The following is a 16679-nucleotide window of genomic DNA, read 5'->3' as shown; positions in this document are numbered from 1 at the left end:
AACTCTTTGTCTTCAGCAAGTCTGCAAAGCCCCACCCAGGTCCTTTTTTCTTGCTTAAAGTTGTTCCTCCGGAATATTCTCTATAAGTGTTTGTGGAAGTTACTAAACCTGAGTTTCCTCTTTGAGTTCTTCTTTTTCTAAAGCTGTTGACCCAAATAAGAGGAAGCAAACTTAAATTGAAGTGTTAATGATGAGGCTTTGTGTACACAAAGGATTCAGATCATGCTCTTTGCAAGTTAGGAAAGAGCATCCTAGATTATTCCCTAATCCCTCGCTATTCACTTAAAAAAAGATGGAATAGTTCAGTTTTAAATATTAATAATATATTGCAAATTATTCTGTGATTAATTACCTTTTTGTCATTTATGTTTTCCTCATACGTAACAAAAATGTTGCTTAGCATTGTGGCAGAACTTTTATTACTGTGAAGTATTGTTTAATTCCTTACTGTACATGTCTTCTGTGTAGAAGAATGTGTGCTCATCTAAGATTATTATATTGATTTTGTTTTGGTTTAAATATATCAGAGTCACATTTTGTAAAATTAAATATAGGTGTGTTCTATTCAAAATAGCAGTTACAGGAGCTATCATTGTTGACCTCTCACTATGTGCCAAGCACTTTTCTATGCACTTTACATGCCTTAGCTCATTAACCTTCACCTGGTAGGTACTGTTACCATCTTCATTTTGCAGACATAGGAAGTCTAATGTCCCAAGGTCACCTAGGTACCATACGATGGAACCAGCATTCCAGTTCAAGCAGTCTTACTCTAAAGCATTTACTTGTAAGAGAGACAGTTGGATGTTACCAAATTATTTATTTGAGCAGAATTACTTTCTTTATCTGGGTTTTTACTTTTACATATCTTGCTCAAGGTACTTTCAAGAATGTCAGATAGTGCTTATATAAAGTTATATAACTTGAAATTTAATAGTCAGCAATATAAATAATGAATGATACAATGACTGGTAAATAAAAAGTAAGTGGGCTTATGAAATAGAAAATGCCTACTTTGGCAAAGCAATTCACCTGTATCATACTGAATTCAGTTATCCCCTTATTTGTCCTGCTTTTCAGGGAACTCTTGAGAACAAGAGCTCATTCTTTGTAACTTTCACAGTGACCCGTGTAGTAGGTATTCGAAACAGCTTTCTTTGGTGGAAAGAAGGATAGACAAAGAAGCCATACAGGAGCTTCTTTTCTTGAAGCTCCTGGAGTTATGGACAGAATCTGTGGCCCTTGTGGGTGACAGGATCCTGATTCCTTTTCACAGTGTAATCATTCTGATTTAGCAACAGTCTTTTGAGTAGCCTTATGACTGATGTGAAACTCTACAGTGTCCCTTCTACATGAAGCTCTTATTATTCAGTGGGTCAGAATTGGACTTTTATCATTTTAAAGGTTTTAATTTAGAAGTAAAGTTTATTTGACTTTTTATATTGAACCATATTTACTAGTCTTTATGTCTTGATTTCAACAGCATCACTGCAAAACTTGAAAGAGCTTTAGAAAAAGTTGCTCCTCTTCTTCGTGAAATTTTTGTAGACTTTGCCCCATTCCTATCTCGTACACTTCTTGGCAGTCATGGACAAGAGCTATTGATAGAAGGTATGATTTCTCTCTCTTCTAATTATTTTAGTTTCCTATAATGTATCTATTAATCATGGCATAACTTGTGCTACTAGAGGAATATTTATTGACAGAAGAATATAAAGACATTGCTTCCACAAATTCTAGTAAGATATTCATGTATGCTTTCTCCTTATTCATTAAAAAAAGAAAGTAGCATGTTTGCACAGTCAATGCTAATAACAGAATGAAGAACTTTGAAAAAGTGTTGGAATGGGAGGCTCTGGCCCTTATAATCCCAATCTATTAGGGCTGCTGTATATCCTTCATTAGGGTGGCATGTTTACTAAGCAATGATCTCTAAAATCCCCTTCTAACTCTTAAAGTGATGCTTCAAGTGACTTTTCTTATTCACACATACCATGTGTAATATGAGAATCCTTAACTGAGAAAATGTAAAGAAATACTTAACTGGGAATTGATGAAGCTGTTATCTACTCATCAGCAGCTTAAATAGAGTGAGAAGGCAAAGAAGATAAATTAACTGTTGGGAAGATTTAATATAAGCATCTGTATTAGGAGCTTTGAAAAATATGGTTGTCTAAAGCCTTACTTCTTTAAACAGAAGTTTTGCTTTATAAATATTCATGAGCTTCAGAAAGGGGTAATCAATATCTAGATGATCCTGTACGTGAATAATGGCTTTAGGTGCTATTCCTTGAATTTAGCAGGTATATATATTTATATATATGTGTTTATGTTTATATATTTGCAAACATACATACACTCACACACACACACACACATTTGCTTTTTACTTCCTATTTACTGTGGAAGTTTTCCTTACCTGTTCTCTCATTGTCTCAACTGCTTTTACACAATCTGTTTCTATTAGGGGAAACAAGAATAGTTAATAATCTGAATCTAAACCCTTGTTTCACTGCTTTCTTAGCTGTATGACCTTTGTGAGTTACTTAGCCATTTTGTAGCTTAGTTGCTTCCTATAAGATGTAGTCAATGATAACACCTCCCTCCCAGGGTGCTTGTAAGGATTAAATTATATAATGCATATAAAGTTCTTAGAATAGTGACACATGGAGGGCTATTCATTTTTTTCTTAATACAGTGTTCTTGCTCTAGGCCAAGTGCTATTAGATACTTGGAATATATTAGTAAATAACAAAGATCCCTGCCTTGGGCACCTTATATTCTATCAAAGAGAGAACATAAATAAATACTGAGCAAAATAAGTAATTAAATTATATAGCATATGAGGTGGTAAGTGTTATGTAAAAGGATAAGTACAACACAGGGGATTGGGATTATAGAAGTGTCAGGGTTAGGTTGCAGTTTTAAAAAGATGATTAATTTTAAATAAGCCAGTAGTAGTAAAGGTTACATCTCAGCAAAGACTTAAAGGAGGTGAGCCATACAGCTTACTAGAAGAGTGTCTTAGGTCAAGAGAATAGTGTAATGACCCTATAACATGTGTTACCTTTATAATAAGAAAAAAAATTCAATAAACATCATTAAAAAATTAAATCTCAAATGTTTCCTCATTCCCTAAAAGTCTTTTAATTTTTTCAGTATTTATGTATATCTTTTCCAGAAATTAATTGACAAATTTACCAAAGAAATTCATAAATAGTGAACAAATACATGCAAAAATAAACATGGAATAAAGTTAGTAATATAGTAGTATTAGTAATGGATCCTGTACTGTTATTAGAATTGGGATGCAAATTCAGCACTGTTTTCCAGCAGCCAAAGCAAAGAAGGAATTATTTGAAGATATAAAACTTACATTATTGGTTCCTAAATGAGTTTGTGACAATTTTGAGTTCTAAGGAATTACTGTCAGATGACTTTTTAACTGCTCTATGTTGGTCAGTCAGAACCCCATATATGTAGCCCCCTTTCCAGAATTTTCCATGGCCAGACATCTGGACTGTTTCTTATTTCTTCCCAGCACTGCAGAGAAGGTAGGAGAAATAGCCTGTAATTGAGAGCTATTTTTCTTGGGCTTCCCTAAGTTTACCTCAAATACTCTGAATTGAGTTGAAGCAACATTAAGAATAATCCTCTTGGAGTTTTATAAAGGTGACTGTGCTAAAAAGGAAATGTTAGACCAAGTTATATATTAAGAATTCACTTTGTGTTCCCTTGGTAGAATACAATTTTATTTTTTCACTTTTCTGAATCCAAAGAATTTAATTAAATATCCTATTTTTAAAACTATGTTGGTGTAATGTTCATACTCTTCTTTTGTGTTAAAATGATTTTTCTTAATAAAATGATGATAGCAAATGGTAGATTTTTAAGTTTTGAGTTTCATTTTGTAAATGCCATTACTTGGCACAATAGAAAGTTGACAACCTTAAGATATGGTCCTCCAAATTTCTGCTAGGCCATACAATCAAAAAATCTAGAATCCTCTGCTGTATTCCAGAACAACATTAGGTATCCTCACCATTTAGTCATAACCTTCCTTTTCAGACTCAGCTAGTCTCTGTCCTCTTACTGTAGAGGACATTCCTTTAACATTCAATAAATTACACATTGTCACATTGCTTTGTTTTTGTACAACCCTTCCTTCTGCATTGAATCTTTTTCCTTTTTTCTTTCCCCAAATTATTCTCATCCTTTGAGTTCTGCTTCAGGTTCCTTATGCCAAATTAATGCCTTCTCTTCTGTGCTCCTGTGCCATTTTATTTATACAATATTAATAAAATTATTTTTCACTTGTAAATAGGAAGTATTTTATTGGTTTTATTAACATTGCCTAACTTAGATTCTGGTACATAATATTGAGTATTTTTTTCCTTGTACTTGAATACAACATTATTTGTGTTACTGATAATGTTTGGTAGAGGTAAGTTTTGAAAAAAAGGGAAGGTGGATAAAACTTTTGTGTTCTGTGGTGAGAATTCCTAATATTGATCAATCATCCACACCCATGCCTTGGATCCTATACTCACCCAAGGTCCATTCTTGCTTTCTGCCCCAGACTATGGAAATATATATCCTGTCATGTTCTCATCCTTGAACATGTACTATTGATCATTCTTTCTTTTTCCCTCTCCTCCATTTCCCTTCTTTCCATAATTTGATACACTATTCCTCTCCTCTGAGAAGAAAAACTGTCAAACTATTGTGAAGAACTCAGGAGAGTAACATGATAAAAATATCTTTAGTTATTGACTATTTCTCTTCAAAAATAGTGCTTCTGATGAATAAATCTCAATGCTTTTGATTTCATCATATGTATAGGTATGGTAGGAACAAAACTGGATTTAGGTAACTGAAGATATTTTAATGTCTTATGAAAAGAGAAGACAATTACTCCTAATTTCAAGTAATCATAAAATATGTTTGAATTGAATCTTTATTTGTTGTTTTATATTCAGTTTTTCTTAATTCACGTGTGTATCCATTTAACTCTTTTCTTATAGAATAATTAATTATTGGTAGTTTATACTGTCTGTGTCCTTTAAAACACATGCTAAAATAATGTCCTTTCCTTTTCTTAATTTGTCTATCACTTTTATTAGTCAACCTGTGTTAAATTTATTATTGTATGATTCTATAGTAATCAGTGTTCATACCTTTTAAGTTCACTCATTAACAGTAGCTATTTTTGCATAGCTTTTGGGGTGTGTGTGTGTGTGTGTGTCTTCCCCTTGGCAATAAGTAGTATTTTTTAAGATGATAGTTTTGGGGAGCTTAGTGAACTTTCTCTAAGAGAGTTCTAGCTTTTCAATGTGCAAACTAATGTGTACAAATTAGAGTATATAATGCAAGTATCAAAATCTACCAGCTTAAGATGGCAAAACAGGGGCTTCCCTGGTGGCGCAGTGGTTGAGAGTCCACCTGCCAATGCAGGGAACACGGGTTCGTGCCCCGGTCCGGGAGGATCCCACATGCCGCGGAGCGGCTGGGCCCGTGAGCCATGGCCACTGAGCCTGCGTGTCCGGAGCCTGTGCTCCGCAACGGGAGAGGCCACAGAGTGAGAGGCCCACGTACCGCAAAAAGAAAAAAAAAAAAAAAAAAAAAGATGTCAAAACAACCTTTGGTCCAAAATTGTTATAGTTATACTAATGGGTTGGTTACCGAACTTTTAAATCTGTTTCACTGCTCTATTATTGCATGAGTACGCCATTGTTTTAATCCTTGTCAATTTATAGAGGTTGTATGTAACCATCACCCACCAGTGCCTCTCATCTTTTTGAATAAATGATCATTATCATTAATTTAAAACAAAACAAAATTGCTTTATTTATTTGGCTTAAGCAGCAATGGAGGATGCACTTCAGAGGAACCATTGGGCTTCTCTTAAAGAGTTGAGAGGAGCCTATTTTAGAGTTCAGATTTAAGGAAGAAGGTCCTGTTGTAGATCGAGTGCTGACGTTAGATCTTGATAATTGTTATTCAGGAGGTCTTGGAAATACCATGGGTCTAGAGTTGCCATAGTAATAAAGAAGCAGACCCAAGTTAATTAGAAGAGAAGATGTTTGTGTGTGTGTGTGTGTCTTAGCCTTAGTGCCCTTTACCGTGTTCCACCACCGCACAGAGTGGCCCTGAATATCACTGCTATGTTCCATGAGCATTACTTGTGTTTGGTTGAGAACTCACAAGAACATTAGAGATAACTTAATTATCATGGGGATATAGCAGATAGTCTCAAAGTCAGGAAATGAAATACAGATAGACATGAGGCAGCCTGGAAATGGGAAAGGAGAGTCAGTAACAAGGGATGCTCCTTAAGCAGTTTAACATACATGGAATTGGAGTCCAAGATGAAGGAGGTTGAGACGATATGTGTGTATGTGTATATATTTTTGAAGAAATGACAGCCAAATAATTTGAAAACTATTAATCCTAAGATCCAAGAAATTCAACTAACCTCAAGTGGGATGGACACAAAGAAAATAATTCCATGGAACATCATAATTAAACTGTTCAAAACCAGGTTTCAAGAGAAAATTTCAAAAAGTAGTCATCAACATTAAGCAAACCAACAGCTCATTTAAAAATGTTTTGGGGCTTCCCTGGTGGCGCGGTGGTTGAGAGTCCGCCTGCCGATGCAGGGGACACGGGTTCGTGCCCCGGTCTGGGAAGATCCCACATGCTGCAGAGCGGCTGGGCCCGTGACCCATGGCCACTGAGCCTGCGCGTCTGGAGCCTGTGCTCCGCAACGGGAGAGGCCACAACAATGAGAGCCCCGCGTACCGCAAAAAAAAAAAAAAAAAAAAAAAAAAAATGTTTTGAACAGATACTTCACAAAAGATCACATTAGGATGCCAAATAAGTTCATAAAAAGATAGTCGACATTATCAGAGGGTAAATGCAAATTAAAACCAGGATGACACAACACTACAAACATATGAGAATGACTAAAGTAAAAAATACTGATAATATTGCACGGGCCAAAAGGTTCGTTCGTTTTCTTCCGTAAGATGGCTCTAGTAGCACTTAGTTGTCTTTAATTCATTCAAAACAATTTTGTTAGATTGTATGTGGCAGCTGTCATATCAGTGTGCATTTAAAAAGAGACCTATCAAAATTGGTGAATGTTTGGGTAGCCATTTTAATATTGAAGATGGAAGAAAAAAAGCAGTATATTTGGTATATTATGCTTTATTATTTCAAGAAAGGTAAAAACACAACTGAAATGCACAAAAAGATTTGTGCAGTGTATAGAGAAGGTGCTGTGACTGATCGAACATGTCAGAAGTGGTTTGCAAAGTTTCCTGCTAGAGACTTCTCGCTGGATGGTGCTCCACGGTCGGGTAGACCAGTTGAAGTTGATAGCTATCAAATCGAAACAGTAATTGAGAACAATCAACGTTATACCACGCGGGAGATAGCCGACATACTCAAAATATCCAAATCAAGCATTGAAAATCATTTGCACCAGCTTGGTTATGTGAATTGCTTTGATGTTTGGGTTCCACATAAGTTAAGCGAAAAAAACCTTCTTGACCACATTTCCGCATGCGATTCTCTACTGAAACGTAATGATAACGTTCCATTTTTAAAATAATTTGTGAAGGGCGATGAAAAGTGGATACTGTACAATAATGTGGAACAGACGAGATCATGCAGCAAGCGAAATGAACCACCACCAGCCACACCAAAGGCTGGTCCTCATCCAAAGAATGTGATGTTGTGTATATGGTGGGATTGGAAGGGGGTCCTCTATTACGAGCTCCTTCCGAAAACCCAAACGATTAATTCCAAGTCCTGCTCCCGATTTGACTAACTGAAAGTGGCACTCAATGAAAAGCGTCCAGGAGTAGTCAACAGAAAACATATAATCTTCCATCAGGATAATGCAAGACCATGTGTTTCTCTGATGACCAGGCAAAAACTGTTATAGCTTGGCTGGGAAGTTCTGATTCATCCACCGCATTCACCAGACATTGCACCTTCGGATTTCTGTTTATCTCGGTCTTTACAAAATTCTCTTAATGGAAAAAATTTCAATTCCCTGAAAGACTGTAAAAGGCACATGGAACAGTTCTTTGCTCAAAAAGATAAAAAGTTTTGGGAAGATGGAATTATGAAGTTGCCTGAAAAATGGCAGAAGGTAGTGGAACAAAAGGGTGAATATGTTATTCAATAAAGTTCTTGGTGAAAATGAAACATGTGTCTTTTTACTTAAAAAACTGAAGGCAGTTTTTGGCCCACCCAATACCAAGTGCTGGGGAGAATTTGGAGCAACTGGCACTCTCGTCCATGGCTTTGAGAATGCAAAATGGCAGTCACTGAGGAAAATGGTTTGGAAGTTTCTTATTAAGTTAAACAGTCACTTATCATATGACCCAGTAATCCCATTCTTTGAAATTTTCCCTAGAGAAAATGAAAACTTAACCTTCACATAGAAACCTATACATGAATGTTCATAGCAGCTTTATTTGTGATAGCCAGAAGCTGGAGAAATTCAAATGTTTTTCAGTGAGTAAAAGAATAAAGGGACTATGGTGCATTCAAACAGAAGAAAAAAGGAACAAACTACTGATAAACCTTACTGCTTGGATGAATCTCATCAAAATTATTGTGTGGAAGAAAAACTCATCCCAAGGGTTGTGTACATTATGTTTCCTTTTTATTTTTATTTTTTGAACATTCTCAAAACAGATCAGTGGTGGTCAGGGTTTATGTGTGGGAAAGGGTATCACTGTAAAGGAATATTTCAAAGGATTTCTTGGGATGATGGTGATACATGGATCAATACATGTATTAAATCTCATAGAAATTTACACGCAAAGTAAAAAAGTCAATTTCAACCTATAATAATTTAAAATTAAAATGTTGAAATCACTGTCAGGAAAAAAAACATGAGTTACAAAAATAGAATTATCATCAACATTTAGTCAGAAATTATTGCAAACCAGAAAATAATGGAACATCTTTCAAGTGTTGATAGAAAAGACTTCCAACCTGAAATTCTTTGTCCAGTGAAAATATTCCTCAAAAATGAAGGGAGAAATAAAGACTTTTTCACACAACAAAAGATGTTAAAATTCATTGCCAACACAGCAATGAGTAAATTTTTTCAAGCAGAGGGTTAATGATACTAGTTGGAAACTTAGATACACACAATGGAGAATGTAAGAAATAGTTAATATAGGGGTATATATGAAATATTTTTTTCATTTTTAATTGATGCAGGAAAAGCATATATTAAAATTCAATACCCATTCATGATAAAATCTCTGAGAAAAATAGGTCCCAAAGGGAACAAACCTAACCTAAAATTGGTATTTATGAAAAACTGAAACTAATGTTATACTTAGTGAAACACCAAGTGAAATTGGGAATAAGGGAAGGATTTTGCCTCTCACCACTTTAACTCAACATTTTACTGTATGAGCTTAAGTAGTACAGTAAGGCAAGGAGTAAAAATAATAGACATACAGATTGGTGAGGTGGAAGTAAAACTTTTAAATTGCAGTTGAAATTATCACGTATGTAGAAAATCCTAAGGATCTCATGCATTGCTGGTTCAGAATATAAAAGGGTACAACTTTGAAAAACAGTTTGGCAACGTTTTATCAACAGTCACGTAAAATTTGATCCAGGAATTCCACTACAGTTATTATTCAAGTAAAACACACATATGTCCACATAAAGATATAAATTTTCATACAAAAATTCATAATAAATAGAAATAGAAGAACTATATTCATTAAAAACGGATAAACAAATGCTTATATGTCCATATGATAGATTACTGCTCAGAAATCTAAAAAAAAAAGTAAAACTACTGAAACTCATAGCAAAATACATGAATTTCAGAAACATCATGCAAGAGAAGCCTGGCTTAAACGAGTTCATATCGTATGATTTCATTTTTACAAAACACTGGCGCAGAAGAAATCTTTTGTGTAGAATGCGGTGGTTGTCTGGGGTTAGGGATGCAGAGAAGACTGAGTAGTAATAGGCACAAAGGAGCTTTTGCGGGGAGCAGATTGTACTGGTGGCTAAATAGATGTATAAATTTGTCTTTACTCAAAGAACTGTACATTCAAAATTGTCAAATTGTATTTTATGTAAACTGTCTTTCTATAAAGTTGAATTAAAATAGAAAAATAACTTAGGTGTTAAAAATGAGGGCTGAAAATTTATTCTTACTATATGAAAGTGGAAAATATTATGCAAAAGTCAAGAGGAGGAAGACTAAAACCAGACCACTTGATTTCATGAAACGTATCCTTTGGTTACCTTGGAGACATTTCAGAAGAATAGTGGAAACAGATACTGGATTGCCAAAGGCGAACATTTTTGGGGAAAAAATGACTAAACATAGACCACTTGTTGGAAAAATTTGACAGTGAAACAAGAGAGTAAAATTGATAGATGTTCAAGTGAGTATTGACAATTTTATTCATGGAGGAGAAATCTATGCCTGTTAGGAGACAGAGGGGAAAAAAAAAACCCAAAACGTTGGAGATGTAAAAATAAAGATGCTTGATAGGTATAAGAGAAATAGTGCAGAAAGGACATCATGAATCAAGAAGGGCTCAGACCAAATATAGAAATTCACTTTGGAAGGGAACAGGGACACTTCTGAACTTAGAAGAATAATTTATAGAATAGGAATAGATGTGAGTTGAGGGAAATGTAAATGGAATTTTCTGCATCTGTTACATTTACAATTTATCTTCAAGGATGTTCTCATTCAGTTTTAGTTGATTCTGTGTTCAAAAGCATAGCTCTTTTTGTATTGCCCTAGTCGCTGAGCATCTTTTCCAGATTACTTTTTGCTTACAAATTAGTAGAATTTAAGTTGTCCAAAAAATAACACAAATGCTTACTAAATGTAGATGTTAGCAAAGGTTTTTCCGTCATAGGTAACTTCTAACATGAAAACAATACCCTCTAAAAAGAGAAATCATACTCTTTCATCATAAATAAAACATTTCAAACTGCCCAGTTTAGTATTTCGATATGGAAATCTCCTTTTAGCCAATAAAGATGATTAAAGCAAAGAAGACATGATTCATCAAAGAGAATGGTTTTACTAAAGTCCTCAAACCAATATTAGTTTTTCATTCACTAAAGTTATTATGACTCTTATCATATACTCTTGACTAGATGAGCTGGAACTATATTCCAACAACCTAATATAAAATCAAGGAATGATGAAAAGTCAGAGAAACCTTACTTACCAAAAAAATTTCCTGAATATAGTATATCAAGTATATTGGTATATATAATATACTACATTAAGTGTTGTGTAGTATACTATAGAAATATAGTCAGAGGTAAAACACATCATCTCCTAGGCTCCCAAGAGAGAAATTAGAAGTAAAGCATACAGGAATGAATCTTCTTCACAGAGATAAGAGATATGAGTAACAGCATATAAATCAAGAATAGACCATGAAATGGAATATTATTGGCCAAAATGTGTAGCCTGAATTTAAACATGGGGAAACTTTTTTAAATTTGGGGGGAGAAAAGCAATCCGGATACCAAAATTAGGAAGTTCTGAGGTGCAAGAAAGCTGTGAACTGTTGTAGATGAAAGGATACTAATAAGCTATGACAGCTAAATGTAGTGCATGATCTTTGTATCTTGGATTAAAAGAGAAGCTTTAAAAAAAGTACACCATGTGTGGCCATCTAAAAGTGGTATATCCGAACTACTTACTACAGGAATAACTGAATATGAAGAATTTGTCATCAGTAGCAGATAAATTTATCCCTAAGAAATGGATTATCTACCTTGATATGGTGTTTGGGAAATATTTTTGTTTCATGAAATAATACATTGTAGTTACCTGTATCATATATTTCATAACATAATTTTAGAAGGGAACAGTTTTCTCTTTTGTTCTAATAAATTTAAAGTATTCATATAAATTTTCATGCAAACCAGAACATTTTCAGAAGAGAAAATGCCCATATTTAGAATTACACTCAGGCTGGTATCAGCTTGCATTATCTGGGCAAATCAGTACATATGGATGTTCTAGATCAATTAATAACATGAAGAAAAGGTCTGTATATTCCATGGAATATATAATATTGAATAACAAGTCTGTTTTTGGAGGCTACACATGTAGTTTATATTGAGGCAGAAAATAACTTATTTTTATATTGTGAAAATTGCCTGCATACTGATTTAGATATAATGTCTATACCTATGCTAAACTACATGGGACCTTCCAGAAACTAAGCTTGAAGTCACTATAGGCATTTATTATTTCACCCTCTCAGATGCTTATGCACATTCAAGAAATAAACAATTGGGAAAGAAAAACTAAATTGGAAAATTTTAAAGAGAAAATAGACTGCTGAGTACTTACAGTGGTTATATTTTCCAGCCATTTTATATTCTTATGGACATTATATCATTATAATATGTAATTAGTTTACGTGTTTATACTGAGTTCATTTAGTAGCTGATGGCCCTCTGTGTCCTTAAGTTGCTCTAAAGCAAATCCACCTTTTTTAAAGCTGAATTCTAATTGTTTTAGATTATGAAATATGTTATAACTATTCTTTTAATTTTATAATATTAAATTACATACTTTAAAAACTTGAGAATATTATTATTTTTTCCTTCTGTTTTAATAGATTCATGGAAAGCATGCACTCCACAGGGGCTCTAGGACCTGCCAGAGTACCTAGCATTAACTGTGTACGCAAAACACACTTGTGGATGGATAAGTGGATGGTAGAACAAATGAAATTGTTTGCTGTAGTCAAGTAGATTCCAGTAATTGGTCTGAATGATAAAAGAGAGGGGCTTAATTTATTTAATTTGAAACAAGCAAAAAACAAAAATCCCTTGGTTACCTTATTCCAACGTTGTCTGAGGACTTCATGAGTGATGGTTATAGTAACTAATCTTTAATATTGACCATGAAATAATATATTTCAGTACAATACTCCCAAGTTTTGTTTATATCCCAGAAAGCTGATATCTATCCTGATATTGCTTTGTTCCCAACTATATTCCTAAAACAAAATTTTGTAAAATAACAGTACAGAATACACAGAAACACAATTTGGGTGCATGTTAGTCAGGTTTAAGCCTGGCAGGGAAACCAGGTATGTAAGGGAAGTGAAGATACCAGGGCCAGAAGAATGCATATCTGTTCATGACCACTGTTGAAGACTGTGGAAAGGCAGAGACACTGACTTTGCCAAATACATATATTCTAGAGAAAAAGAAACTGGATCCTAGTCATCTACAGAAGAATTTTGAAAAGGGAGAGAGAAAATCAAAATATGATTAAGATACCGTCTGTCAGTTGTATACAGCAAGGTTTAAATAGGAGAGTCTGGAGGCAGAAAGAGCAAATAAGATTTTATTGAATAAATCTAGTGTTTCAATAAAGGTCTAATGCGAACAAAAAAAAAGATTTTAAAAAGACAGTTGAAAGACAATTTCAACTCAGATAAAGTATATAAAAGTGAGGAGAAGCCACTGGCTTTTTTTTTCTCCCCTTAGTGCCTGTTTTATCATTGAGAATTTGACGTGTACATAGCAAAGCAGTGCAACATAATCGTCCATTTTATGTTCAAAACTAATCCCTGTGAAACAACTACCATCCTTTATTGGGACCACTATAAAAAGGAAATACTTAAAGGCTACAAGTGAAAGCCCTATGAACTCACAGGGCAGATGCTGTAAATGATTTTAATCTGTATACTACCACAACATACTGCCTGTTGGGTTACTACTTCTTATTCTTGTTTTCAAGTACAGAATGAAATAGAAATCTGATGCCTGTATAACTTACCAAGAACCCATACTTTTCCGTATCATTTTTCTCACCATCATGCAACTACTCCGCTAGTCCCAATTTAGCCCAGTAAGACATAAAGGAAGTACTTAGAATCATGGATATTCAAGCCAGAAAGAAATACAGGTGTCCTTTAGTGTAGGAATCAGCATACTTTTTCCATATGGAGCCCAAAAGCAAATACTTTAGGCTTTGCAGTCATACAGTTTCTGTCATAACTTCTCAACTCCACCATTTTAGTGAGGAAGTAGCTGCAGACAATATGTAAAGGAATGAGCTTGGCTATGAAATTTGAATATTGAATATTCAACATTTGAATATTTTATGTTTCAAGTGTCATGAAATATTCTTCTTTCTTTTTTTTTCCCAACCATTTCAAAATGTAAAAACTATCCTTAGCTTTCAGGCCATGTAAATACAGGAGGCAGGCGAGCTTTAGTGATATTCAGACTGCAGCTTGTGATCCATTGATGATATGGCATAATCAGTAAAGCATGCCCTGACAATATTTTTAATGGCATGCCATGACATAGCATAGCAGAGATCAGAGTATCTGCACACAGTGAGAGGAAGTGATATTCCGTGAAACATTTGTTTCAATTATATATAGTAGATCTGGATGTAAAATGTATTGCTTTAGATTGTAGTTTAAAAAAAAAAGTTTCAAAATCATTAATCTGTTGTTTACCAGCGAAGGTTTTTAGTGTCAAGAAAGGCAAATGTCTTAGCTTAAGTTTACACAGCTATTTAGTTTGTATTCTGAAACCATGTCTTCAGATTTTCAGTTTAGATCTTCTTGGAGTTAATTAAAAACTTGATGCAGATTAAAGAATTCTGTAATGCTAATAAAATTGCCTAGTTCTGAGAGCTCAGGATAAGCCCTAATATTTTAGAACGAAGTGTGAGAACCAACCAATTTGTTACTAAAATTCAGATATTTAAAAATACCTGCATTGTATTTTAAACACCACCACAAGTAAAGAGAATATACACAGGCAGACTTTTTCCTGATCCATGATCTCTGCTGTCCAGATATGTTGTTCCTTGTCTCTAGTTTCAAGGATTGAGGTCAGGCCCAGGGCATGTCACCCTTGACCATCAGTCTCCAGTCTGTCCTTCTCAGGTATCAAAACACAGTTTTCCACATTACAGATGCCCTTTAATTAGGTAGAGTTGCTACAATTTAGGTGGACCCCAGATCACAAGAGAAATAAGCCCTTCCTGCAGTAACTCTTTCCCCAGAAATCTTCGCATTTGCCAAGTGAGCATCTTTGGTTTCATGTAACTATTTCCTAGAACCCACCTTGTACCATCCTGATATTTTTCCTACAAATAGACTCTATTTCATTATGTCCCTCAGAAATTGTAGTACTAATATAAACTTATTATTTCTTGTCCCATTATTGCAAAGGGCAGTGGGATAATGATTCCATCTTTAATTTTTCTACTGTATAATAATGCAAACCAAGATTGTGTAATTTTTTATACATGGTGAGATTCTGATCAAGTAATATTTTTCTATTTTAGCTATTCTTAAGCCAGTTCATAAAATGGTTACCTTTGTGGACTTTCACCAGAGGTCTAAGCTTTTCCCCCTATGTCTCCTTTAACGTTTATTTTCCCAGGTAACTTCTTTGTCTCCACTACTTTCTTTTGTATCTACATTGCCCCTCCATGTAGAATCAGTGCTTTCAATTTATTTTTGCTTCATATCCAGTAACAGAATTTACTGGATTGCATATAAAATAAACTCTACTGTACATAATAGAATCCATGAAAGATACAATTTAGACTTGCGATTCCAGTTTTAACTGCTAAAGGATTATCTTCTCCTCCTTCTCCCTCTGGAAATACGACCTGTGACTCATGATATACATGTTACTATCTCAAAAATGTTGTTCTCTCTACTCAGTAGGATTTTTCTAGTTATACTAAACCCAACCAAAGATAATCTTTCTTATTAAGGATATTATTTTAACTTTGAAACTAGTTACTTTAAAAGATTATACAGATTATTTCAATAGCTGTACTTTGCAACATTTAAACTCGAAAATATTCTCATGTTAGTTGTGCTTTCTATTAATGTATTTGTTTTGATATATAGAGAAATCTTACAGTTTTATATTCTGTCAACAGAGGTAGTTTTTTATATCAAATTAAACAGATTCTGTTTTACAAGTTGAAATATCATTCGTGATTGCTGATCTTGGAGTGATCTCTAAGTCAGTTTTTCCCAAGAAATTAATAACTGTTCATTATTTTAGGTCACATGTTTCCTTTTGTTATTAATTTCACCATTTTCCTATAATCACAATAAGAATTACTTTAATTACATAATTTATCTTGTTTACGAAGTCAATATCTTGTAATAGTTCTGAGATAACACTTCTTTTCTTCACATTATACTGATCAGTTTATCTGTTGTGGCCTCCATTAGAATGCAGGATTCTCTAGCACATGGAACACATCTGTTTCATATCTGTGCCTTGTGTACAGTAAGTATACAGTGCTGCTTTTAGAACTGAATCATTAAATGTCTTTAATTCTTGGGAATGACCAACTTCTTACTTTTTGTCAGACATTTTTTATTACCATGTATTTGATTCCACTTTGTAGATGTCCCAGTTCATACTGTTTCAAAAAATGACTGTTTGCTGGAAAAACTGTACAGCTACATGTAAAAGAATGAAATTAGAACACTTCCCGACACCATACACAAAAATAAACTCAAAATGGATTAAAGACCTAAATGTAAGGCCAGACGCTCTAAAACTCTTAGAGGAAAACATAGGCAGAACACTCTATGACATAAATCACAGCAAGATCCTTTTTGACCCTCCTCCTA

General features: G+C 34.2%; 1 protein-coding gene across 3 annotated transcripts in view; it reads left to right on the top strand.

Moving 5' to 3' along the window:
* The window catches only part of NBEA (neurobeachin), a gene marked incomplete at both ends in the record, with an annotated part of 605261 nt that overhangs the window by 231933 nt on the left and 356649 nt on the right, over nt 1–16679 (top strand). For all 3 annotated transcript variants that reach the window (XM_079722002.1, XM_079722001.1, XM_079722000.1), the window contains one exon: nt 1484–1611. In XM_079722002.1, coding sequence (XP_079578128.1) covers nt 1484–1611 — 128 coding nt within the window. The remainder of the gene's footprint in view (nt 1–1483; nt 1612–16679) is intronic.

Source organism: Hyperoodon ampullatus (genome assembly GCF_949752795.1).
Source record: "Hyperoodon ampullatus genome assembly, chromosome: 16".
NCBI lineage: Eukaryota > Metazoa > Chordata > Mammalia > Artiodactyla > Ziphiidae > Hyperoodon > Hyperoodon ampullatus.
Note: the sequence above shows the minus strand (reverse complement) of the source record. Positions and strands in the feature narration are given on the sequence as shown.